At 40.2% G+C, this 27652-nt stretch overlaps 1 protein-coding gene and 1 long non-coding RNA gene across 5 annotated transcripts in view; one reads left to right on the top strand and one right to left on the bottom strand.

Moving 5' to 3' along the window:
* Positions 1-27652, bottom strand: part of SPATS2L (spermatogenesis associated serine rich 2 like) — a 161721-nt gene that overhangs the window by 53222 nt on the left and 80847 nt on the right. For all 4 annotated transcript variants that reach the window (XM_019795973.2, XM_011220507.3, XM_034654920.1 and 1 more), the window contains 2 exons: positions 5086-5194; positions 1754-1803 (listed from right to left, as the gene is read on the bottom strand). In XM_019795973.2, coding sequence (XP_019651532.1) covers positions 1754-1803; positions 5086-5194 — 159 coding nt within the window. The remainder of the gene's footprint in view (positions 1-1753; positions 1804-5085; positions 5195-27652) is intronic.
* LOC117801117 lies at positions 273-6284 on the top strand. Its single transcript, XR_004623554.1, has 3 exons — positions 273-708; positions 5559-5670; positions 6166-6284. It is a non-coding gene; the product is annotated as an uncharacterized LOC117801117 (long non-coding RNA).

Below are 27652 nucleotides of genomic sequence, written 5' to 3'. Positions count from 1 at the left end.
GATTACAATATGGCAGGGTTTTACTATACCTCTCCTAAAATGCCCTAGTGGTCAATACATAATAATATACAGGAAATTAAGAAGATGTGCCCAATGATGTTGTATGCTTTCCTGGACTTTGGTTCTGTACCCACAGGGTGCTCCATGTAGTTAACATTCAGGATGGTTCAGGCCTTGGCCAATCACCACAGACGCCTGACCCATCAGCCTAGACGCTGTCCCTCCCGCTGCAGCAGCAAGTTCCTGCTGAACATCAGCCTGGCTTTGTTCTCCAACACATTTGAAAAGAAAAAAATAAAAGGAAACTGTTTTCTCTTAATTCTCCTCCCCACTCCCTTTCTTTCCCTTTGAAACCACAATCACACCCCCGAGTAGTGCTCCTCCAGATGAGAGAAGCCATTCACAGGGTGAAGGGAAGGGCTGGTGGCGTAGATTCCCACACAAGCTCCGAGTCTGCTCGGCTGGGGAGACCATTTTCTCAATGAACCTCTAAGATGGGGACTCAGTAGTGAGTTGGGTCTGCAGCTGTTGTCTGCTTCTTTTTTCACATCAGAGAAACTTGATACCCAAACCACACATCTGAAATTTTTCCATGGACGTGTAAATATTGCCTTTCAATCACTTGCAAATCATTTTCATCTGGCACAGATGTCAGGGAAGCCACGAGTCAAGCTAAGCAGAGACTGTCAAAGAGGGTGACGCACAAAGGTAAAAAAAAAATCTGGTAATTCTTCCTATTCCTATAAAACTAGGGGGCGAAAGAAAGGAAGGGTAATTTCAGTCACCTCAGGATTTTATGAAAGTCACACTGCTTTTTGTTTGCTTAAAACCTGTTTTGCAGGCCTGTGATCTTCTTTCCACATGGAAGGGTAGACTAGACTATTATATTGTGGGATACCCTAAACACAAGGGCTGGCTGGGAGATAATGGGGATGGGTGGAGCAGTTACTTTGAAAGGAGAATCAGACTTTTTGTGAAAGTCATTAAACAGGTTGCCGGCCGAGAACAAGGGTTGTGCACCTTGTGGGAGCTAGCGTGCTCCACAGATGCTCACGAGGTCAGGCAGGTACGTGGGGGACGCAGAGGGCCACGGGGTTCACAGGCACACCTCGCATGCGCCCAGAAGCCCAACTCTTTGTGACTAGCCAAGAAAGCAAAATGATTCGAACAGGGCAGAGTAAAATCCCCGTCTCTCTGTCCTCAAAGAGCAGTTTGCCAGGATTGTTAAGAAGGAAAAACAGGTCCCTTACTTACTATAACTTTAAGATATTTTCTTTTCTTCTTCTTTTGTTAAAGATTGAATTTAGAACTCAGCCAAAAAAAAAAAAATGTATCTCAGGGGCCTTGGACAGATTCTTTTAGTTGGAAGAACATGTGAAAATATATTTAGAGCTTTTCAAGTATCTTTAAAACACTCCCTAATTTTTTCCTTTGTGCTACAGAATTTGTTCAGGCAAGTTAACGTCTTAAACCCTTTGAGCTCCCCGGCTGGGCTCCCCTTAATACTTAAAAAAAGAAAAACTCGGGGACTTCTAAGGCACACCTGGTGGTTCAAAACACTCGAACAGAAAACAAGGGCGTTAGTAGTGAGGCTGGCTGGTAATTGAAGAGAGCCTTGAATTTGCAAGCTTTCTGTATATACATATCAACATATTCGGAAAGAGGCATCGAATTGGTAACCTTGTTTAAATGGTAACAACCATGAAGGTTTTGATTAGAGATGTTATTAATTTATAATCGATATTCATCTTACCTTCTTTTTCCCCGTCATATTCCATTCTTTTAGAACTTGGACTGCACTGCCTAGACAAAGACAAAGAATCTTCAACACATATTCACGTAATAAAACACCACACAAAATTCATCTCTGTCTTTCCATCCTGGCAGCGAATTTTTTTTTTTTTGGCTTTTTCATTTGTTTTGATACATCCTACCTTAATAAAAATGCCAGTTTCATTTTTTATTTCCAGATTTTCATTTAATTCCTGCATGATCTTGGTTTTATCAAAGTATTAAAGCCCCACTACATGAAGCTTACCTTTTTATCATTATGTTGTCTTACAGAAAATGAAATATATCTTGAGAATGTTCTGTTAGCTGTGTTGCCATAGGTGGAATTAAATTTGTTCTGTTTGATATATGAATCAAAATACCTGTAATCTTCCAGACCAAACATGGGATTTTGAATATTATTAACCAAGTGAATCAAAGCTTTTTGTGTGGCCATTCCTGCTCGTTTCCTGCCTCCACTCACTATATTCACAGCTTGCAGCGTGATACGGAGCACAGATTATCTGATGCTGGTTTTGCTCTCGTCACCGCGTACAGGGATGGGATGGGCTCTTCGGAAGGAAGGCTTCCACTTGGAAACAAAAAAATGTTCGTCCAATGACAAGCTGATCCCAGGTTTTCTCAATACTGTTCACATACGTATGTGGCCATGCACAGGCTCAAAGAGGAAAAGCCTAAAAGACATGTTTACCACTGAGCAGCTATGACAACTGTCTCCACATGGCCTAACAAAGTTCTCTGTTCATTCCAATTGGGCGGGGCATCATTTCAACAGTAAGTTATTGGTAATGAGTGCATGGGTTGTTTTCAATAGGTACTTCTAAAAGAGCAGCTCTTAAATGTATTCTTTAAACAATTTTAAGCCTTCTCGTACAATCTCATTATAGTGATAGTTCTCTGCAATGAGTGTGTTGGCTAAACAAAGTTAAACTTCAGGCTGGTCTTTATAACAAATTTCAAATTAGTAGGGTCCCAATTATTGAGTCCACTGTCACTGTTAGATAAGCAGAAGGCCATATTGCTTTGACTAATGTGTAGACAGGCTAATTATTCCTATCTATTCAAAGTTTCCAATTCAGTGCCCCTCTTAGGCTTACTGAGTTACATGTACTTGAAATAATAAGACTGCACTTAAAAGTAAGCTATAATTCAGACTTTTTATTAACTGAGCTGGTCTCTCTCTCATCTGCCCGGAGAATTAATGTTTCACCATATTTTCCTTTTGAAGAACTTTAAGAAGTCACTTTTATTAGGCTTCTTGGTTAGTCAATCCAGGCTAATAATCATTAGGGTAGTTCTGACTTACAGCTAAACTTCAGTTTTCCAAATAAAATTAAAGAAAGTGTCAAGCACTATTCTTTTTAATCAGAGAAAGGAGGTGAGCTGCTTACTGCTTTAAGTGCAATATTCAATTATCCCTCTAATTTTCATATTTTGACATAAATTCTATTTGCAATTTGGACAATGAGCTTTTAGAGAGTAATTCTGAAGGAGAAATACTCATGTTCACAGCAAATTTTGAAACTGTTATTACTAAATTTTAATTATACTGAAACTGCTCAGAGCTTTTGAAGCCACTCAGAAATGGTACTTTTAATATGCCTCATCAGTGATTCCTAATAAATATTTTTGAATCTCAGTGGTTTTTAAACAAGTTTTCCAATTGGTCCCCAACCAAAGTGATATGAGGTTTCTCAGCAATCAGTGACTTTTCTAATGAGATCTCAACACTGACAAGGTGACAATTTCAAGGACATGCAAGGTGCTTTACTTAAATACAAATGGATTTGATGACAGTCTTTTAGTTTCTGGGCATCTGTGCATTTCATCAGGGTCACTCTGTAATAAAAACTTTCATGATGGGGAATGTGGGGGCTTCAATCCAAGTGAGGGTGGGGAGGAATGGGGATAATAACCTTTTTCCTTTCCTAAAGCTTTTTTCCATGCAAGCGATGTTGGCAAGTGAATCTTGAGAGTTTATCTGAGCCAGGTTGTGCAGATTTCCAAAAATTTTTTCTTGAGACAAATTCCACCAAATGCTACAAATCAGATTAATATCAGATTCTCTACTATTTGTTTCTTACGACTCAAAATTCTGTATCTGCTAGTACACGAGGCAGAAAAAAACAGAAAAGTTACTCACTATGGGTCTGCCTGCAGGTCTGTTTTGAATGACAATCATTTTTACATTCAATTTGGATCCTAAACCTTGACCGTAGATATCAGAATGTGAGAGTGTTGCCTGGTTTCAGGACCTTGCCTGAAATGCAATTATACTTGTAGAACTTGGGAAGATTATTCTATCCCTAGAAAAATAAGTAAATCAAACCATCCTTAACAAATAAACAGGATATAACTGAGAAATGGGCTGACAGGTCTTCCCTGACCCTATTTATCTGATTCTGTTTAGCTGGTCCATATTTATGACAGAGAAACTAATACCAGGATGGAAGACATATGGTAACTAAGGACAAGTATGAGATCTTTGTTCATAAATGGAACTTGTTCAAATAGAAGAAGAGAATTTCCCCATAATTTACAAAAAATACAAGGGAGTAGGTTATAAGTTTATAAGACAAACATATTCCTGAGATTTTAGGTTCTATAACATCACTGGCAATGGGTTGTCTGAAGAAAATTCTTCTTTTAGACAGCAAAAAGGTTCTAGAGGTAGATACGATGAACTGATATTCTGATTAATTAGGCAATGTCAAAATAAAAAACTAAGGATATTAAAGAAGAAACCAGTCCTCTCAGACTGCGTAAAAATCATGTTCAAGGACAGCAGTCAATTAGGCCACGTAGAACTATGCTGGCTGAAGAGTTGAGGAGGCCTTCCAAATCAGGAAGGAAGCGCATTACTCTCCATGAACAAGGATGCCATCAAGTAAAGGACATGTATATAACAAACTGGAAAGACTGGTGGACAGTGTAATTAGTATCATTATAACAGGTATCTTTTGGAAATTAGCTACAATCTTTTTTTTTTTTTAAATGAGGGAAAAAGAAATCCCCAATTCTGCTCTTAATGAGTATATAGATATGTTTTTAAAGCTTAGCATATTATTATGAGAATTAAATTATTAGGAACTAATTGATATTCAATGCATTTGAGGGAAAAAGAAATCCCCAATTCTGCTCTTAATGAGTATATAGATATGTTTTTAAAGCTTAGCATATTTTTATGAGAATTAAATTATTAGGAACTAATTGATATTCAATGCATTTGAGGAAAAAAATACAGAAGATATAGAATATGTAGCTCTAACCGGTTCAGGGGTCGTGTAGACTTACCATCCACGAAAGCTTGAACTGCTTTATCTACATTAAAGTCAAACTGTTGTAGCACCAGGACTATTTCATTATTGCTTTTGTTGGGAACAACTGATCGAACTGCATAGATCTATGAAGAAAAAGAAAAGAGAAAGAAAGGTGAACACTTTAAATATTATTCATCTGTGAATTTCTCACTGGATAGAATTGTAACTGTTAGAAAGGCCTTGAAAAGCCAACTAATCTCGCTTCTTGCCATTAAGCAGACTTCAGCGTTTCAGACCAGTGCAAATTCATCCTAGTAATCACCTCGATACCCTTTCTATTTATTTACACATTTTCACAAAGAGCTCCTTGTGGGGGCTGTAGTAGTGAGTGTGAAAAGCCAACTGTGGTCTTGCGATCTACCCCCCCCCCCGCCCAGCCCACCCCCAAGACTACAGATGCATGCAAGATGTGTTTCTAGTGAAGACACAGATTGTTTTCTGTCTCAGGCTCTCCTCTCCACGGGCTCAGGGGGTATCTTTGGAAAACTTACAGAAACAGCCTCACGCCTCAGCTTCTCTCATCTGCACAGTGGAAGCAGTCATCTCAAGGCTCACACAAGTATGTTGTAAGACTCCATTAATGTTTACAGAGATATAAAAATGGGGGGCATTGTACTTTTGAAATGGCAATCTTAGCACATTTCTGAAAATCAAACATTGAAAACAGTGTAGAAGTAAATACATATATGAGGGCTAAGGATTTCAATAGGTTAAGTTGGTAATAAAATTTTAATGACCTATATGTATTTCTTATTTTTTTTTAGTTTTTTTATTTATTCATTTTTTTAATTAAAGATTTTATTTATTTATTTGACAGAGATAGAGACAGCCAGCAAGAGAGGGAACACAAGCAGGGGGAGTAGGAGAGGAAGAAGCAGGCTCATAGCAGAGGAGCCTGATGTGGGGCTCGATCCCAGAACGCCGGGATCACGCCCTGAGCCCAAGGCAGACGCTTAACTGCTGTGCCACCCAGGCGCCCCAACCCATATGTATTTCTTAATCAAATTTAGCACATGTTCTTTACTAATAGAATTAGTTGACCTCTGTCCCACAGAACCTGGAATTACTACAGGATGCTCTACTTATTTGAGCAAAACTTAGCTCCCCCAGCTTTCTATCGTGGGGATTCCTGGAGCTGCTGCTGATAGACTCTAGAGTTTGCATGGTGCAAAGGTAAGTGGTTTCCATAATGATGATCACGAAAGCACTGCACAATCTTTACATGTTTTCATCAATGGTTCAATTACGGCTAATTGAGTTTTAGAGATACATACAGTTTACGGTAATCAAATTCATGGACTATGGATTATATGAGTATGATATGTGACTCTATTGACCAGAACATTTAGTTAAGCAGTATATAGCCTGTTTTATAATTATGTCAGAAAATAGGTAGCCTATTTCATATAGATCTGTATACAAGAGTATGTAAATTATCATGAGTGAACAGCACAAGCTGTGAGTACCTAACTTATAGAGGTTTGACATTATTGATCAGAAAGCTGGTTTTGAAAACTGACATTCATAAATGCTAAACATGTGGGTTTTACCAAGGACTCTAATACAATGTATATATTTGTACATATGTGACTCAAGATTCCTTTAATTTTTTTTCTATTCTCACCTTTTATGGTTCTTAGCTTTTTAGCTTATACAATAAAAATAATTAACCTTTTCAGATATAAATTCTTCTTCACTTTTTCTACTTTCCCTCTTTAAAAACCCATTCAGTGAATATTTTTTTTTTTTTTGAATGCCTATTGTGTGACAAGGCACCAAACTTCCTGGAACTTATAGACTAAAGAGGGGTGTACACATTGATCAAATGATCACACAAATAAATACATACTTATACATTGTGACTAATACCATACAATCATATAACAGGGAGACCTGACATTACATACATATGCTAACAGAAGAGATGGGTAGGAGGTAAGGGGAAAGACATTTTACATAGAGGGAACAGCATGGCTGAGGAGTGAGGCCCAGATGAGGAAGGAGTAGCTGGAGGGAAGGATGGAGGGAGGCAGCGGCTGAGGCTTTTATAATACAAGAAGAGGCCAGTCATGGGCAGGGACTAAATCATGCAGGGCCTTCAAGGCCATGCAAAGGATTTAGGTCTTGTGGGCATCCCTTGACCATCCTTTCTTTTGTTAAGTTGGCCTTTCTTACTCATTCATCAGGTTAGAAAGACAGCTTTCTTGCCCTATCTCTATCTATCTATATTATTGTGTAAGTTAAGGTATACAGTGCATTGATTTGATTCACTTATACACTGAGAAATGATTACCACCACAGCATTAGCTAATACTTCTATTCCATCACATAATTACCATTTCTTTTTTGTGGTGAGGACATTTAAGATCTACTCTCAACATCTTTCAAGTATATTATATAGCAATATTAGTTATAGTCATCATGTTGTACATTAGATCCCCACAACTTGTTATTCTTGTAACCAGAAGTTGACCAATATCACCCCATTTCTCTTTTTTTTAAAAGAAAAGCCAAGAGAAAGCAAGAACAAAAACACCTTCACCCAGGCCAGGAAATTCACTAACAGTGTGTGTCCAACAACAGATGCAATTGGCCTAATAGTTACTAGTCCATTGGAGTTATGCATAAACATTACATGTACCCTTCTAATGTAGTTCTTTAATTTATTATTTATTTTTAAAAAAGATTTATTTATTTTGCAGAGGGACAGAGAGTCTGAAGCAGACTCTGTAATGAGTGCAGAGGCTGATATGGGTGGAGCTCGATCTCTGGACCCTGAGATCATGACCTGAGCTGAAACCAAGAGTCAGATGCTCAACCAACTGAGCCACCCAGGCACCCCTGTAGTTCTTTTAAATAAAATTCTAGCATTTCAAGCATTTCAAGGTTGCTTAGTATTATAAAAAATTTCTTAATAATTATCATTATTACTATATCAGCCATACCCTTCTATATAATGCAATGATTAGTTATTAATTATATTAACTGCATTATAATTACATTAGACCAAAGTTTTCAATCTACTGGCACAATTGTGTGATGAGTAAAGACCCAGAATTATGAAATTAACATTAAGTAACTGTTGTCCTTGCCTCCAGTCTCTCCTCTGCAAAACACATTTTATTATGTTAAGGTAAAACATACAATCCACAGCTTATGGAGACACTTCCTTTCTAGACATTTATACAACTCTTGCCTATTCCTCTTTAAAAGGAAAAAAATATAGATATATATATATAGGTCAGATATAGAAAACATCTATCCTTGTCATTTTATATATCCTAGCTCTAAACATATCCTAAGAAAATTGCCAATAACTGAGTTCTGATATCAAATCTAACTATAAATATTGCATACAATTCTCAGAGGAAGATACTTAAGACAGGAACATCACGTTTTAAAGAAATGAGAAAAAAGAAAAGGAAAAAGAATTTCTGCCTATTCTTAGATGTTCCACAGTGATGTTGAATTCTAGTGAATTTCTGGGCCAAGCACTGTGTTTGCTTTAATCACAGGGCTTGGCTAATGTGAAGAGAGTAGTATTGTTTTTCCACCTTCCTATTTATAAATTCACTACATCATTTTCCAATGAAAACATCTCTGAGAAAGATGGAGAAATCCTGTGTGCTTGTATGTGCACATAAAAATACAGGCACCTCACGGTGTCACTATTCACGATGCAGTGGAGTATAAGGGGTCCAAGGATTTAAATCTAAAAAAGACCTCATTTAAAAATAAGGAGGGACAACACAAGCAGGGTTATGGCGAGGTTGTACTGCAAGGCTGCCTTTGCATTTGGAAATGAAGCTCTTAGAGGAACGGATCAATCGATGCGTGACTAACGGTAGTTTGCATACGGGGAGCTCATAAAATTCACGCCTGCAGTGACTGTTTTGCAGAGACTGTTTTTGGCGCGGCTGCGCCCCTACTTCACTGCCACAGCCCGAGCCGGCGTGGCTGCCGCAGCAGCTTCGCTCTGAAGCCCACTGTTGGTCCCTCCAGGGTCCTCACGCCACAAACACAGCGGTCCAGGAGGGACGGACCATCGGACGGCGAGCTCCTCGGTAGCGGTGCATTTAGCAATTGCTTTACCTTTCTCAGATCACGCTTCCCTTGTTTTGCTTCTACTATTTCAAATCTGGTTTGGCAAATTCAATTTGCAATTGAGAAATCTGTCTTTTGCACCTCAAAAGTTGTTTTGATTTTACCTTCAGCCTTTTAATCTCTCCTTCCTTCCTCTCTCTGGGGCTTTCTATCTGGCTGGCAGGCTCGGCCTGTTCTGCCTCAGGCCCGCCCTGCTGGCGTTCCTCCCGGCCTGCGCTAGGCAGCGAGGCCCTGTGGCTTTCACAGACGCTGTTTGGTTTCAGTTTCCCACATTAACCTACCTCCCCTAGACTTGAGTTGTCTGGTTTAAGAGCTGTTAGCGGATTTCCTTGTTCACAGTGTGCATTTTGTAAGCCTGTCTGTGATGACTCTTTAGAAATTCTTCTTGGCTTACTGATGAGTCACTTAGGTTATGTCTGAGTTTCAAAAATGGTTCTCTGACCAAGGTTTTCAATCCACCTACACAGCTGTGTGATCAGTAAAGACCCAGTATTACCCAACAAACATAAAGTAACTGCTCACTCTGCTTCCAGTGTCTCCCCTGCAAATTCATGCCTAGGCTGCTGACAGACTGCACTTCCTAAAGTATAATCACGGCCATTTTACTGCCTTTCTTCAGAAGAAAGCTACATCTCTATAACCTAGCATTCAACCTGCCCCTCCAAATGCCCCTCCTGCTCTGCCCAGTATTAGCTCCCCACTCCCACCTCTGTGAGCTCTGCCCTTGACATGAGAGGTGTCTGCTTGTCCGAATCATAGAAAGTCCAGCTGAAATGCCAGGTGTTCCATGAAGTCCTTCTCCACTAGCCCTGCCAGAAGTCACCCCGCCTCCTTTCAATTCCCACAGCCTTTATCATGAGGTGTCTCTTACACTTAACTCCTTCTCTCTCTATCCTAAGTGGGTCCATGCTGTGTTTATTAGATGGTAAGTGACATGAGGGCAAGAGTTCTCTCCTCAGACCTTTCTGCATAATCAACATGCCCACCCCGCCTGACTAATAACGTGTACGGAGTAGGTACTTAACGCTATTTGCTGAGTGAGAGACTGCCAACATGTAGCTATATCCGGCTGCTGTTTTGAGTCAAAGAAGAAGCTGCCAGCAGGTTTGGGCCCTCCCATAATTGCCTTTACCGTCCACAATAACACAGGAGGCACGGGGGAGTCAGTGGACTGTGATATGACCTCAACATTATATGGGTAGGGAGAATATGCAACTGTCCTCTAAATATCAATAACAAAGATGGGAAGGATATTTAGGAGACTCGACAGTTTTCTTTTAGGTACTCATAGTATTTTGTGAAATTTTAAAAATATGAAATAGCATAGTAACTGCCTGTCATTTCAAAGGTCAGCCCAGCAGACAGATATTGGTTAAGCCCCCACTAAGGCTTAGGCACTGAGGACACAAAGGGGAACAGGATACAGTTCCTGCCCTTGGAGGGAAAGGGTAGCAGTGGAGCCAGAACTGTTTGGTCCTCAATGTGTATAGTGACCCTGTGCTGTCTTTATGAACAAGGTGCTGTGGTACTACAGAGAAAGTAGCAGGAAAGTTCGCCTGAGGAGGGGAGAGGACTTTACAGAGGAGATAGCCAAATATCTCAGAAGGAGCTTTGGAATTAAACAGACCTATGGTCTAATCTTGGTCCTGCTGCATGCTAGCGCTAGGACCTTGGATGAACTGCTGAAATTGTTAAAACTTGGTTTTGTAGCTGTAAAATGAGGATATTACCTGCTAGAGTCTCAGTAAAAATGAAAAGAGATGATGCATGTAAAATGTTTGATATAGAATTTGGCATATATTAGCTGCTCAATAAATTTTAGAAAGTGTTGGCGCATTTACATTGGGCCACGAAGAAGAAGGGTCCCTCTGGCATGTCATTGAAATGGACAGAACGTGTGGCTAGGGTGATGGCCAAACCTTACTTATATAGCTCTCCTTCTTAAGAAACTTCCTGCACAGCCTCACTGAACAGTCAGTGGACCCAAGGCTCTCCTCAACCCCTCCCTCTCCCACAAGCTGATGTACCAGAAGGAAGTCCATCTCTAGGGTAACTAACAACAGGTGCTTTCTCTACGCCCACCCCCTGCTCCTTTCATTATTTATTCACTAAATGCCTTCTATGGTCAGGCACTGTACTAGTGGCTGGATACAGTAGCAACAAAACAGATATGGTCACAACAAACCTATGGAGGAAAAGACATGCGAATGTGTAAATCTAAAATGTATATAATTGCAACTCATGCTAAATGAGTGATATGAAGGAAGCAGTCAGGATGTACTGACAATGATCACAGGGGTCAGGAAGTGGCCTGGCAGAAAAGACAAAGTGGGCTAATCAGACTGTCCGCTTGGGGAGTCTGGACTATTCGACACACTGGGAGAGCACGGAGTGAGATGAAGAGGGGCTCTTCTGGACCTGCCTCACTTCCTGCCTTCCCTGCTTCTTTAACTTTTCTGGAAGTCCCATGAGACCCTAGCAGACCTTTCTAATAACCTCTCTTGTTACTTGCACAAGTTTGAGAGGGTTTCACTTTCTATAATAAGCAGCAAGTGCCTAGACGCAACACTAACAGCGAGGGCTGAAAATAAAAATAATAAAGCCAAATAATTGATTCAATTGGCAAAGGGGAGAAATGGACAATTTTACACATAAATCCAGTTAGAATGTGAAGGACAGAATGGAGAAGGCCCATGAGCCTTGTTCACATACCTCTTCCTGCACTCGTGTTGACATAATTACTCATGTGACTATTTGTCCCTTTGGGATATGAGCTCCTGAGTGAGAGAGACCATAGGTTTATGTTTACGGGGGCCTAGAACAAAGGGTGGCATTCAGTAGATGATTCATAAATGTTTGCTAAATAGATGAATGTTTGTTGAATAGATGAATGTTTTGTCGAATAAAGGAATGTTTCCTGAATAGATGAATGTTTCATTGAATAGATGAACAATGGAATGAACTGAAGGAAGTAAGGAGTCTAGTAAGATGGCCACTGAAATATTCCAGTTTTATGTTTTTTTCCCAGTGCATTTCTGAAATTCAGTGTAAAGCATGACAGTATTAAAAAAAGTATTCAAGCCCAAAACGGATGGAGTACTTCCTAAGTACCAGGCACTGTATATGGCCAGTGCCAGCCTTGAGGAGCTTGCAGTCTTGCAGCTTCATCTTATCCCTTACAATAAGGACAGCAATCAAACAGCCAGCAACCTCCTTTTCACATCAGCGAGAACCAGAGTTATTTATGGGTTTGCCATTCCTGCAACTCTGAAAGGAATTTTATAATCAGCTTTGGTCACATTTCTCAAATGCTGAGCCGTTCGTTCAGAGATGCCTCCAAAACACCTCATCTGTGTACGTTTTGCTTCACTTGCTGGACCACTAATATTATCTACACGCTAATGAAGGCACTTCTCGTATGAATATTCTTGAGGAAGAAAATACTCTTTGTAGACCAGTACCTCTGCATCACGGATAATTCTATAATTTAATTGCCTTTTCTAACATCTACTTTCTGCCAGCAAAAAAATATTCATGAGGTGTTGTCATGTTCTACTTGGCTGACTTTTGGGGAATTAACACCAGGGGTACAAACCAAAATTAACTTTTTTTTTTTTTTTTTTGGCAGGAAACCAGGTTTAGAAGGAATAATGAAGATTTGAAAGTGGAAAAAAATGCAATTTTCATAGAATCATGGGAAGTTTAAAGGAGAGAAGGTCTCAGAGATAGGCTAGTTGTGGCTTTTCAAACTTTGAAGTACATTCAAATCACCTAGGAATCTGATCAGAATGCAGAATCTGATTCAGATGCTTGGGGGAGCCCAAAATTCTCCATTTCTAATAAGCTCCCGGGTGATGAAGATGCTGCTTGTCCAAGGATGTGGTAGGCACCCAAGACACACATGTCCCAATCCCCTGGAACCTAAGAATATGTTAGGTTACATGACAAATTAAGGTTGCACAGAATTAAGGTTGTTAGTCAGGTGACTTTGAAATGGGGGAGATTATCCTGGATTATCTCAGTGGTCCCAATATAATCACAGGCTCCTTATAAGCGGAAGGAGGAGGAAGAGAGTCAATGTCAGAGTGAAGCAATGTGAAAAAGACCTGACCAGCTATTGCTAAGTCTGAAGATGAGAGGGACCATGACCAAAGAATACAGGCAGCTTCTAGAAGCTGGAAAAGGAAAGAAAACAAATTCTGTACCTAGAGCCTCCAGAGAGGAACACAGCCTTTGCTGACATCTTGATTTTAGCCCAATGATAACCATTTGGACTTCTGATTTCCAGAAAAGTAAGATAATCAATTCATGGTATTTAAAGCTACTAAATTTGTGGTGATTGCCTACAGCAAAGGGAAAATAATAAAATGGAGTACAATTTGAGGAGAAAAGGTCTACCCCTTTCTTCTTTCTAATATAGGGATGTCTTTTCCTTGCTTGCCAACTAACCTCTTTAAAAAAAAATACACCTTCCAGGGGCATCTGGGTGGCTCAGTCGATTAAGTGCCTGCCTTCGGCTCAGGTCATATCTTGGGGCCTGGGATCGAGCTCCAACCCGTGCTGGGCTCCCTGCTCAGTGGGGAGTCTGTTTTTCCTTCTCCCTCTGCCCCTCCACCCCCAGTTCGTGTTCTCCTCTCTCAAATAAATAAATAAAATCTTTAAAAAAAATACACGTTCCAAAGGGCAGCACTCCGCACCACACACACATATTTTGAGGGAATTCTAACTATTCCTTCAAGCCAGATTTTGTGAGGTATGCTGACAAGAATATGACACAATCTTTGCCCCCAGAAACTGATGATACAGTGGGAAAATAAGGCAGGGAAAATAAGGCAAAGTCATAAATAACAACTAGATAAGAGTCATTCTGACAACAAAATCCTCTGATTCACATGTTCTCTAAGCTTCCTTTCACTATCCCTCACAGATTCCTTTTGCTTTTCGCCTGGACTCTGCAAACAGCCTTCTGACTGAATTCTCTGGCTTGGTTTTCACCTCTCTCCAAACCATCTTAAAACAATCACTGCACAATTAATCTTCCCCAAATGGTTGAGTATCTTTATCTGACTGAGGGCAGGAGCCGGCAATGAGACAGAATTTGAGCAGAGGAAAGACAGGAGATGAATTAAGAAACAAAGTCCCGGAGGAAATGAAAGAAAATGGTATCAAAATCCATGTGGAAAAGCAAGCTTTGGAAAGGAGTGAAGTTTCTTTTCTCTCACTCTTGGAATTCTGGGAAAGGAGAAAAACGAAGATATAATGCAAAATTGAGATTGTGAAGAGGAAAATGTAAGGAAACTGTTTCCTGAGGCAGAGTTTTAGAGCTTGCTTCAGGCCTTAAAAAGTGAGAACAGGCTTACAGCTGCCTTATGGGAAGGTGAGAGGACTGATAAATGAAGAGCAGGAGTGAGGGTCCATGAACGCCGGACTGCACAGATTTGTCATGATTTTCCCTGGCACTTCTCAGGAAGCCAGGAGCAGGAGCAGAGAAAAGGAATGACTCAAGGTTACAAACTATAAGAAATACAGTGGTACATCTTAGGGCTCAGGAGATGGGGACCGAGAATCATAAATGTAGCTGATGGAGGCACCTGTGGTCTATGAAGAGGGATGATGGACTGAGAGTAGGGAGAGGCTGAAGGATCCTGTCAAGAACACAGAGTAGATGTCAAAGGGAGGGAGAGGCTGAGAGAGGTCAGTGATAAGAAGGATGTGGCCAGACAGCAGATGTTAGATATTGCCAGTCCTTGGTCCTAGTCCTCTGGGGTGAAAATATGATCCTTTTCCTCAAGACCAGCCCTTTACTTTTCTCAAGGAACCAGTGTTCCCCAGAATGCCATCCTTTATGGAGTAAAGCAGTTTTTTGTTTTTTTTAAATCAGCAGTGCTTCCCAAGCTTTTACCACCCTGGTCAAGCTCCTCTAAGTGCATCTGAAATGTGGTTCGAATTGAAGCACATTTTTCCAGGAGTGGTTGGATCAGAGGAGAGGACTGTGGGACCTGCACCTGTCCTGGTTGGGCTCCATTTATCCATTAAAGGAATCTAAGATAGCATTAGCGCTTTTAGGAGTCACATCAATTACTGGCTGAAACAGGAGCTTACTTTGCTACTAACACACCCTGGATTGTTTCTGTGACAAGTGTCCCCTGTCCTAAACTTGTGCAGCAACTAGAATACAAGGGTAGGATTTTGCGTTTGTCTTTGTTAAATTTCAATCTATAAATTCTGACCCATCCCTAAATCCAGCTGTTATAGATACCTTGCTTTTGCCCCCCTCCCCAAAACATGGAATGCATTAGCCATTCTTTCTAACTTTGTATCATTTTTAAAATTAGTTGGTATTTCTATATTTTATCCAAACTGATTTGAAGTTTGGATGGGCCAGAGCCAAGTACAGAGGCCAGAGTATTTCTACGAGAACTTCCTTCAGAGCTGATGTTTACCTCTTAACCCATGTTTGTTTGTTTATTCATTCAGTCAGTCACCATGTACAGACTATGCTGAAAGCTGGACTGCAGGCGGACAGGCACACTCCCTGACGGGCTTTGGAGTTAATCGTGTAGGGAGGCAGATGTTCAATGAATGTTACAGAAGGGAAAATAAAGATGCTTTGGGTGCCAGGCACAAGGGAACTTATCCCAATCTAGAATCAGGGAAGCCCCATCCAAGAACTGAGGATGAAGGGTGATTAAGGCCAGGAGAGGGCAGGGGGGAAGAAATGGGGGTGTTCCAAGAAAAGCATACAACATCTAGTAATGGACAGGACAGAGTGACTAAAAGCTCGTTCAAAGCAATGACGCTCCAGGACTAAATGTTAAAAGGAAGGGGATTTCAGATGAAGCTGGATTGAAAAGGCATGGGGCAAAGTTGTGCAGGGCTCTGCAAGCCGTCCTGTCATTTTGAGCCTTATTCTAAGGGCAAGCCATTGAATGGTTTTACTCAGAAGAGGAGAGTGATCATTACATACTTAAGAAGGTCACCGTTGTTTCTATATAGATGAGCAGTAGGAGGTCAAGTGGATGGCAGGGTTCTAATGTAGTGTCCAGGGGACAGAAAACAGGCCAGGATGGGGCAGTTTAGAGAACGACTCCCAAATCAGTTGGGAGAAGTGACTGACTGGTGTTTAAGCAGGTGCGAGGAAATAGGAAGACGAAGGACTATGGATGAGCCGGGTTTCTGGCTTGACCATTTATGTGACAGTGCTGTCATCTGAGACACAAGGAGCCCTGGTAGAGGGGCAGCACTCTACTTGAGGGGTTTGTGAGGTCTCCACATATCCAGATACTTGAAAGCAGCTCAATCTCTGAATCCGAAGCTCCAAAGAGGAACCAAGCCAGGAAAACAGATTAGGGCACTGTCGGCATCAAACAGCAGTGCTCAGCGCTGGCTACAAACTGGAATCACCTGGTGAATTTTAAACATATCCCTACACCTAAGTCCCATCTCCAGCAATTAAATCGGGCCTTGTCATTGATTATTTTTTTGTTTTCTTAGTGATTCTAATGTCCATCCAGAAACTGAGAACCATGAATGAGAAATGGAATGGAAGTTCTAGATAAGGAAGGGACGCTGTGGAAGAAAAAGAAAACAGAGTAGCATAGGACAGACCTCTTTTTAGGTAGGCCTGCTCACCTATCAACGAATTTACCTGAGTGCACTATCTAGCCCCCCACACCTCTCCATTATTTATGCAACATCATAACTTCAAACGTATCAGTTCTAGTTTAGGACAGAGGGTATTCCAGATATCTACTGCTTCATAGTCACCCCAGAACTTTGTGGTTTAAAACAACAATCGATCTGTAATTTTTCAACATTTCTGTGGGTCAGGAATTTGGGAGTTCAGCTGCGTAGGTCTGGCTTGGGGTCTCTTGTGCAGACAGATGGAGGAGCTCGTATAGCCGGGCAGAGGGCGCAGGCTCGGGTGGGGTCTGGCTGGGCATCTTTCTCTCTCTCTCTCTCTCTCTCCTTATGTAAACTCAGGAATTCTCCATGTGGTCTCTGCTTATGGGCTAGTCTGGGCTTTCTCACAACACGGTGGGCTCAGAACAGTTAGGCTGTTCATACGGCAGCCCAGAGGACCAGCACAAGGGTCCCTACTAGTAAGAAAGAGGCTGAATCATCTAGTCTGAGAAGTCACATGGTGTTACCTCATTTTTACTGCCCTGGTCAGCCAGTTCCAAAAACCTACCTAATTTAAAAAATGTTACAGCCAGTGAAGAATACGATCTACCTCAAAGGGTTAAAAACAACCACTGTCACCCAGATTTCTTTCCATCAATTCTAGGTCTACACTTTGTCAATTCACTGAACATCTGAGGGGGAAAAAAGCAAATTAACTGAACGGTTGTTGTAATACTAAATTAAAACTGACAGCTTAAAGTTATATAACTCCTTTAATTCCTAGAAATAAACTGATGACTTGTAGAGCAAGAGATACTCTAAGGGACTTTTCTCCTATCTAACGAAATAGTAAAATCAGATAACCAAAGTCTCTTAAATCTTTTAATTTTAGTCCATGATAAAATTTTCGTATTAGAATTCTGACCTTTAATCTGATACTTGCAGGTTTAAAAAAAAATATCAAATGGCTGCTATTAGCAGCAGTGGTCCCTCTAATCCATATTGAGACAAGCAAATGAGCTTTATACACATTTCATTTTATCCATTTAGCGCATGAATTCAGTATATACCTGCGTGTTTACTATAACTGTGCTTGATTCCTAATATTTTTCCAGACCTACCAGTTAGATTTGCACATAATTTAGAGCAGAGTGAGCCCCTGAGTCCACTGGAAGTGTTTTTAGCCAGCCTGTTACACCTACACGGTATTAGGATTAGGTAAGTAGTCTGTCTAGACATTTTCTCTGATGAATTCCACATTTGGACTTACTAGTGAGGACAAAAAAAGGCAATGTTATTTTTACAAGGGATTTTTATTTTTGAGATTTTAATCAGAATAGAAAAGTAAGATGCTTTTAATTGATCTTCTGCTTTTAACTTAGAAAATTCAGTAAAAATCTTTCCTCCTTTTCTTTGGAATTTAAGGTCTCTACTTTGGGGGGAAAAGATAATTACTGACATACACTCTCTCTCTGGGTTTTTTTCCCCTTGCTCATTCACAGAACTTTTCAGATAAAGAGTACCAGGAAGATATAAGTCACGATTACCATTTAATCAATACCAGAATAAAGAAGTTAACTACCTCTTAGTCAATACCAGAATAAAGGAGTTAAGTTAATCTCTAAATTATATCAACCTTGGATATTTTTTCACTGTGGTGTGAAGTAAGGAGACTGTCTAAACGCCATAGAAACCAGGAACACTCGCTTTGGGGGAAGTGTATTTGTTTTCACCTACATACTTTGTTTTAATTCTAACAGGCTTGAGCAATTCAAAACAGGCATGTTGGATGTTCATAGCTGCATTGTCCACAATAGCCAAATCATGGAAGGAGCCGAGATGCCCTTCAACAGATGACTGGATTAAAGAAGCTGTGGTCCATATATACAATGGAATATTACTCAGCTATCAGAAAGAACGAATTCTCAACATTTGCTGCAACATGGACGGCACTGGAGGAGATAATGCTAAGTGAAATAAGTCAAGCAGAGAAAGACAATTATCATATGATTTCTCTCATCTATGGAACATAAGAACTAGGAGGATCGGTAGGGGAAGAAAGGGATAAAGAAAAGGGGGGTAATCAGAAGGGGGAATGAAACATGAGAGACTATGGACTATGAGAAACAAACTGAAGACTTCAGAGGGGAGGGGGTGGGGGAATGGGATAGACTGGTGATGGGTAGTAAGGAGGGCACGTATTGCATGGTGCACTGGGTGTTATACGCAACTAATGAAGCATCAAACTTTACATCGGAATCCGGGGATGTACTGTATGGTGATTAACATAATATAATAAAAAAAATACGAGAGTTGGTGGATTTAACTCACTGAAAAAAAAAACCAGGCATGTTGGTTTAAACATCAGTAAAAATTATCATCTGTCCAACTGTGACTGATCGTTATTTTCCTGATGATTTCATGAGTTTGTTAGTTTGCTCTTCCTCTAAAGGCAGCAAAAGAGAGTTAAAACTCATTTGCACATTCAGTCTTAGTTGAATAGCTAAAATTACAATTTCAGCCAATAAAAAAGCCAGACATTAACAAATGCTCATTGATGGATAAGTGGATAAAGAAATGCGGTGTGTACATACAATGGAATACTCTTCAGCCTTAAAAAAAGAAGGAAATCCTGTCCTATGTGACCACATGGATGAACTCTGAGGATATTCTGCTAAGTGAAATAAGCCAGACACAGGATGAATGCAGCATGATTCCACTCATGAAGTCTCAAAACAGTCAAACTCATACAGAAGCAGAGAGTAAGAACAGGGCTTGCCAGAGTCTGGGGGAAAAAAGAATGGGAAGTTGCTTTTCTATGGGCAGAAATTTTCAGTTTTACAAGATGATTAAGTTCTAGGGATGTGCTGTGTGACACTGTGCCTATGGTTAATAACGCATTGCATGCTTAAAGAGGGTAGATTTCATGGAAATGTTCTTACCACAATAAAAGAAAAAATGTTAGCTTTAGTTATGCAATTGATCCCCATCATCATTTCAATACTTTTTTTTTTTTTTTTTTTTTTTTTACTGATAGTTATCTTCAAGGATTAAGAAGCAGAGTTCTGAAGGGTCTGCAGACAGGGTGACATCAGAAATGCCCTACCAGCGAACCATAAATGGACCTTAGAGCTGTTTTAATCAAATTTCTTGATGTTACAAGAAACTGAGTACAGAGAGATTATGTCCTACACTTGAACTGAGGCAGCTCATTTGTTTCAGAGCCGACTGCCTCCAGGCTTTCTGACCCGTGATGCAGTTCACTTTGTCGGTCTTATAAGACACCTCTAAGGTGGGAAAGACCATGAATTTATCCAACATTAGAGCTGGAAAGGATTTTGGAAATCCTCTGCATGAATTCCCTCATTTGGCAGATAAAGAAACTGAAGTCCAGGGAGGTATCTACCAAAGGATACACAATTTTTCAGCAGAATCAACATGCTTTGTTTCCTTACATGTGATTAGAAATAGAGTACATTTTTAATAGAAAATAAGACCCCCAAATTATTATTTGCTGGAGAAGTTAAGACTCCCTATACTAGTGGCGGTACGGCTCAGCTGGCTAAGGGAGGGGCAATCCTGGAGTCTGCCTGTTAATTTACTAATTAACAGTGGTTCTCAAACTTTCTATTAATTCTCTTCAATGAACATATAAATCTCAAGCTTTTCTCTTATATGAGTGAATTTCAAAATAGGTATTTCAATTTCCTTTTTTATTATAAAATGTTGTTACACTCTAGAATATCGTGACGCTATGGAAATCTCTTGCTGCGGGAAGCCTAACTGAACCCAAGCTGAGCTCCCCACAGGATGCTCCCAGCCACTGACTATGGAGGCCGGCAGTAGTGGAAGCTCATTTCTAAGGGATGCGGGGCTCACCCAGGGGGCAGGTTTGGCCCCAGGGTGCCCCATCAAGGGAAACGTCCTTAAAACCGCACTCCAAGCTCAGACTCTTCCTACCCAACTTTTCCTTTCCTTCCTTCTCCCTCTTCTTTCAAAGACGCCAGACTTGCATGGAAGTGTGTAGATTCTCCCTGCTTGTTCATGCTTCCTCTCCCTTCTTTTTTATAAGCACTCCCTCACTGCCCCCACCCGCAAGAAATCTCTTGCTCATCTAATCCCATGCTGGCATCTGCTTCTTGGAGGACTCAAAGGAACACAATAAAGCTTTTTCTAATTACTCCTATCTTTCCCTATTGACATTCCAATGCTTGCCCCAAACCAGGCATGGTTCATGGTTCATGGTTCATGGTTCATTTCCTCCTCCCTTCTTCCTAATAGCTGAGAACCACCATTACAGAACCTTGGCTTGGTTACTTAGCTAAATACTGATTAACAAATATTTTAGGGACATAAAGTCTATGATATGACTATTACAGGAGCCCATGTGTACACAACTGAAAGTCCATTTGTGTTTATCAGGAGCAAGTAATCAAGTTGTAGAGGAAGGACTTAACAGAGAAAGAGTGGCTTCAATAATAATGAAAGCAGCACACTTTTAAGTGCTGCATCTATCTAATCTAAATTAATCCAATCTAATTTATTCTAATGTATCTGGACAGATTTTTAGTGCTCAAGGTCAGAAGAGAAGAAACCACTGTAGCCTTGTCATATTTTAAAATCTGTATCAACTGGATAATATAATACGAAGGATCATTGTGAGAAACAGCTAGAATATTGGTGAAGTACCCATAAATTCGAAGGGATTGCCAACAGAGGTAACTTTTCCCCTGCTGCCCGAAGGTTTTCATTTTTGGCGTGCTTCTGTATACTTTAGCATTAACCTTCTACGTGAATACACCTCTCAACCATAGTGCAAAAGGGGCTCCTTTTCCAGCAAAAGGCTGGAAGGAGGGGGGACAGGAGAAGCAGAACAGAAACACTGTGAATTCCAATCATGTAGCTTGGAAAAAGCAATGTGATGCTAATCCTGCAATAGTAAATTTCTTCTTATCCCCTGAAACTGATGCTGACATTTCCATTTATTCATTCAGTTCCTTTAGACTCCCTGTCAAATCTCTTCTAGTTGCCAAGCAACAATAACAGCAGTTCTGTACATAAGCATTAGGCAATAACTATTGTCAATGTTTCTCCTTTCTTTGAAAGGAAATTTAATGACCCTTTCCTATGAGAAAATGATGACAAGAACCTGTCCATGGTGAAATCTGAAAGCCGTTTGTGTGGTTTATGTTTTTGCTGTTTGAATCCATGGACTGGGCTCAATTGATTTACACATTCCTACAAAATTATGAAATTAAGATTTGCCCCAAAGCTTGCATGATTTGGTCTTTAAAAACAACTGTGTATCATATACCTGAAACTAATATAACACTGTATATTAACTATACTGGTATTAAACAAACAAACACACACAACAGCGTATCATTAAAACTGTCCCACATCCTATGAAATGACTTCTCTGTTAAATGAAGTTAATATTTTACAGATGCTCTGATCCTGCTAAAAGTTCTTTAATCAGATGCTTGGGTTTTTCTGACCATACTCCACCTCACATAAAGACTTGAACTATATTTCAGTACGTTGTAAAACACAGATCAAGATAGTTACGGGAAAAAAAAATAATAAAATGGGACATCTGCCCACCTGTTGAGGACAGACTCTAGGACAACACAGTTTATCTCGGTCATCAGTAGAAATGACCCCTCTCTATCCTCATGGTAGACTAGAGGCTCTGCTCTCCTTTTCTATTCTTCCTTCTTCATTTTAATGACTATGATTATTGTTTACAACCCAATTTACCTCTATAACTTTAACAGCTCTAAAAGCTATTCACATTAAGTGGTACAGCTCAGCAAGGATATTCTAGAGTAAGCTATTCCCTATTTCCATATCCTTCTGTTAGCCAGGCTTACTTATTTTTTGTGAGGCTCAGCAACAGCTATAAAATTTTTGTTTGATAAAGTCAAGTCCAGTTTTATGTTCTTTTTTTCATTTGGGCTTTTTGTTTATTTTTTTCTAATCTCGGTTCCATGTAAATTTGTATTTTGAGTTCCAAACAAAAATGTTAACTAGAACTCCTTTTCCATTTTTTTAAGTTGCAAAATAAACAGACAAGCACCCCCAGATCTTTTAGAGTTTACATGACTGAGAGCTCATAAAGCTCAATTTATTATTGTATTTGCTGACTCTGTTAGGTGGTATTATTACCATGTCCAATCTACAGATTAGGAAACTGAGGCCCAGAAAACTTAGGTGACTTGTTCCAGACTGCTTAGTTAGTAACTGGGGGGCCGATAATCTCTGCCTCTGTCTCCAAATTCTATGACCTCCCCTCACTGGAGATGACTTCCCAAGCATACACGGTTCCTTCAGGTTGCTTAGGGATCACTCTTTGCTGGAATTAGTTATCAGTCCATAACTGGACAGTCAGCAAATATTATTTTGCAACCCCATTTTATAAGCAAGGATCCCCTCTGCTTTCCATCACCAAATTGTATTGCTCAATGGCATTCTATTTAAACTGATTTAAAATAATGCATGAAAATATCTGACTAAAAATTTTATTTTGTCTGTGCCAGTTCTAATAATTTTTTTAGTTGGGAATTACATATAAAATTTTATAAATTAGCTTGACAATCTAGTGTTTCATGTGAGAAATAATATAATAGTCACTACTGAAACCCTATCCTTAATTCATCCATGAGTTTCTAGTACTGAACTTCTTTTATTATTATTTTTTTTTCAGATTTTATTTCTTTCTTTGAGAGAGAAAAGAGCTCACACAAGCAGGAGGAGGGGCAGAGGGAGAGGGAGAAGCAGGCTCTCCACTGAGCAGGGAACCCTAAGACTCCAGGCTCCATCCCAGGACCCTGAGATCATGACCTGAGCTGAAGGCAGCTGCTTAACTGACTGAGCCACCCAGGTGCCCTTCTAGTACTGAACTTCTTAAAAAATATGTCATTTAGAAAAGATTTGTAAGAAGTGAGTATGTCCAAAATATAAGGTCCTTGATTAGTGTAAATATTTTATTCTGATATCTTTCCTAAACAAAGTGAGAGGTGGGGATCTTTTTCTTTTCTTTTCTTTCTTTTTTTTTTTTTTTGGTACATCAGGATATGATTAGTTTTACTCACCACAGGACCTCATTTGTTATGGTGAAAGCTTCCTAAGGCCACCTGTATTTGATAACCATCTTATAAAGATGCTGCTTTTTTGCAGAACTACAAAGTAGTCAACCTATGTAACCCTACTTTCTGTTTTAAGAAGCAATTTAAAACTCACTCTATTTAATAGCAAAGAGTACTAACATAAGATGACAATTCCATTAACCTATATTTCAGTTTTCAAGAAGGCTTGAGATTTTGCAAAATACTGTGAATGGGAAATGTAGTCTCTAAAGAACTTAACTATTCAAGTAGGCATGTTCATTCATTCATTATCCACTCATTTATCCAATTGTATTTGGGGGTCAACTATGCGTCAAAGCCAAGAACATGAAGATGAGAGAGGTCCAATTCCTGCCCACAAGGAGCATGGGGAGAAGACAATCACAATCTGAATAATGGTTCTGGTGCAGAAAGCAGACGCTCAAAGGAGAACAGGAGGGCAAGAGAATTCAGGTGAGGCAGGAGGAAAGACAAGGGAGGTATTCCTCTGAAAGAGCTCCTGAAAGGGAGGTGAATGTGGGCCAGGTTCCTGAGGAGGACACCTCCCATTTAGAGGAAAGGGCCTTTGCAAACGCCCAGAGGCAGGAACATTCAAGGTCAGGATGGTGACATTGAAGGGGGCCTGTGGGGAAGTGGCAATAAATAAGACGTAAAGGAAGACAGAGTCAGATCTCAGAGGACTTATGTCACACTAAGGAGACTGAATTTTGAGTCCAACGATACTTCCAGTTTAAATCCTTACAGTTATAACCCACTAATATAAAGATATTTTAAAATAAAACAGCCACAGAGTATTAATTGTAAATTTCAGTTGCCTTGGATATTAAACCTTAAGTTGTTAGTTTCTCCTTTGGACTAAAAGCTGCCCGAGGACAGAAATGATTTCCTCACTAAAGCACCCACTCCTTTTCGATTCATACAACAGTGGATCCACTAGAGGTAACTGATGACTCACTTCATCACAAGGCTTTGTTGAGTATTAATTTCCCACAGTGCTCGGCTAGGTATTTACAAGAATTCTGCACAGATCTGTTCTCAGGTCTCTAAATGTTTGTAATTGATAATTTAAGACATAACGTTGTGATTATTCTTAATTTTCAGAACTAAAATATCATTGCTCATGTGACAGATTGAGAAACAAACTAATCATAAAAAGGCCATAAAAGCTAATAACTAAAGGAAATAAATGTACTAAAATAAATCAATGTAAAATTATAATTGATCTGAATTTTCAGTTGTTTATTATGATTTATTTTATTGAGTTGAGAAATCTATTAACCTTTTGATATAGGAAGATGGAATATACTAATTGAGTTAGAGGAGCTCTACTTTCATTGTCAAGCAGATTGATAATATTTACAACTTAAGCATCACCCTCGTTCAGAATAATGCCAGCACTTTGATAAGTTACTGAAGTGCAATGGCAAAAACACCATCTACTGTTAATATTCATGTGCACGTGTGACAGTGATCATGACAGTGGATGAATATGGCACCTAAGCCAATGGGGAGCATTCACACTGAACCTCCGTGGTCTGGGCGCTGACACATCAGCCTCCTTCCCCTTACTGGCTGGATGCCACCTCTGTTTTGAATAAGACACTCTTTCTGAGCCTACCATATTGGTCTGTCCAACTAGCCGTGCTCTGCAAAGAATCAATTACTATGGCTCTGATTCTTTAAGTGCTTTTCCTTCCCATAACCCAACTTTAGGAGCTGTCCAATCCATCCATCAACAGACACTTGGAAAGGGGCCAATCTTTGGCCACCACTGTGGTACCAGACTCAACCGCTCAAACCGGAAAACAGTCTCACCTAAGAATATGACCAGGAGTCAGAAAGAATGTGAAGTCTTGATGTAAAAAGGGCACATCCTTCTGCTCTTCTTTGCTCAATGCTCAATAAGTAAAAACAACTTTGTATGAAAATGATATATGGAATATATTACAGAATACAATGACGAACAAATGTGCATCAATTTCTGTGATAACGCATAAGACTCCAGATAAATTGTACGTTGTGGAAAATGGTTTCGGCCATATTCTCAGAGACCCGGGGTCACAGGTTTGCTCTCCTGTGCCCTGGGGGTACTTTGGTGGAAAACTCTGGGATGCAGAAATGCAGTGGAAAGAGGCCAGGCTTTAGAACCAGACACAGCTGAGTTTGAATCCCTGCTCCTCCACGTTTCCTGAGAGTCTGACTTTAACCAAGTCACTGGACCTTAAGCCTCCCTGTCCTCAGAATGTTATTTAATATGAAGATCTGTAAAATAGGTACCACAGTAGTTGACGGAGCCAGGGTGAGCTCTAAAAAAATATCACACAAGTCATGCTCCTGCTTAAAAACTTTCAGCAGCGACTTTTGCCCTTTGAGTAAAGCCTGACATGGCTCTACCTCAGATTCTAAACCTTTTGGGGCACAGACCCTCTTTGGCAGTCTGGTGAAGCCTACGAGGTCTTTCTTAGAATGTTTCAAATACAATACCTATGATTATAAAGGAAACCACCATTCATATTGAAAAATAAAGATGAAATAAAAAAACTTTATGCTACTCTATTAACTTCAAATCATGCGATATAGCAGCAGTTCCAGTAACTACAGTAATTCTGAAGTAGTGATGAACAAACAACATTTCAGGAGATCTGTAACAAATGTAATTTCATTTGAAGGTATCTGTGACTTCTAGTTGTGAAAGTCACAGCTACTCCTGCTGCAACTGTGGGTTTTTCCTCTGCCTGTATTCATGATTGAAGGAGATGCTAAATTTCATCTAGATGCAAGTGAAGATGAAAATATATTTTTTTCATGCAAGTTCGTGGAACACTGGATCCTACCCACGGAGCCTGTGGAGGTCCGGTAACACAGGTGAAGAGCCAATATTCTACCGACACCGGCCCCTGCCACGCTCACTAATCTCATCTCCCCTTACTATCCCTCTGTCCACCACACCCTGGCAACACTGACCACTCGATCTCCAAACACATTAAATTACCCCACCCCAGAGCTTTTGCTTTTCTATCTGGAATGCTCTGCCCTTGGATCTTTGCATGGTGTTTCTTTCCTGTTGTCTTCACCTCAGCTCAAGTGTCACCTCCTCTGAGAGGGCTGCCCTGACCAACCCCATCTAAAGTAGCCCCTCCCCGAGCCACCCTTATTGTACCACTATTTGAAATGATTGCCTGTATTTACATGGTCTCAATATGGACTCTCCACTTCCCTCCCTAAAAAGCAAGCTTCATGCGAGCAGGAACCTCACTACACATTCAGCGCCATAATCCCAGCATCTAGAACAGCGTTTGACACAAAGGAGGAGTCCAATATGTCTTTGACAAATGAAAGAAAAAAAGTGGGGCCTCCACAAATGTTACTTCTCCCATCCTTCACTCCGTGCTTTAGGTACTGGGAGGATACAAAGACATGAAAGACTTGGCGCCTGGGTGGCGCAGTCGTTAAGCGTCTGCCTTGGGCTCAGGGCATGATCCTGGTGTTCTGGCATCGAGCCCCACATCGGGCTCCTCCGCTAGGAGCCTGCTTCTTCCTCTCCCACTCCCCCTGCTTGTGTTCCCTCTCTCGCTGGCTGTCTCTATCTCTGTCAAATAAATTTAAAAAATCTTAAAAAAAAAAAAAGACATGAAAGACAAACTCCTGCCCTCAAGTAGTTTCCAACTGAGTGGAGGTGGGAGGTGG

Source organism: Ailuropoda melanoleuca, chromosome 2, assembly GCF_002007445.2.
Source record: "Ailuropoda melanoleuca isolate Jingjing chromosome 2, ASM200744v2, whole genome shotgun sequence".
Lineage (NCBI taxonomy): Eukaryota > Metazoa > Chordata > Mammalia > Carnivora > Ursidae > Ailuropoda > Ailuropoda melanoleuca.
The sequence above is the reverse complement of the archived record's forward strand: the minus strand, read 5'-3'. Positions and strand labels throughout refer to the sequence as shown.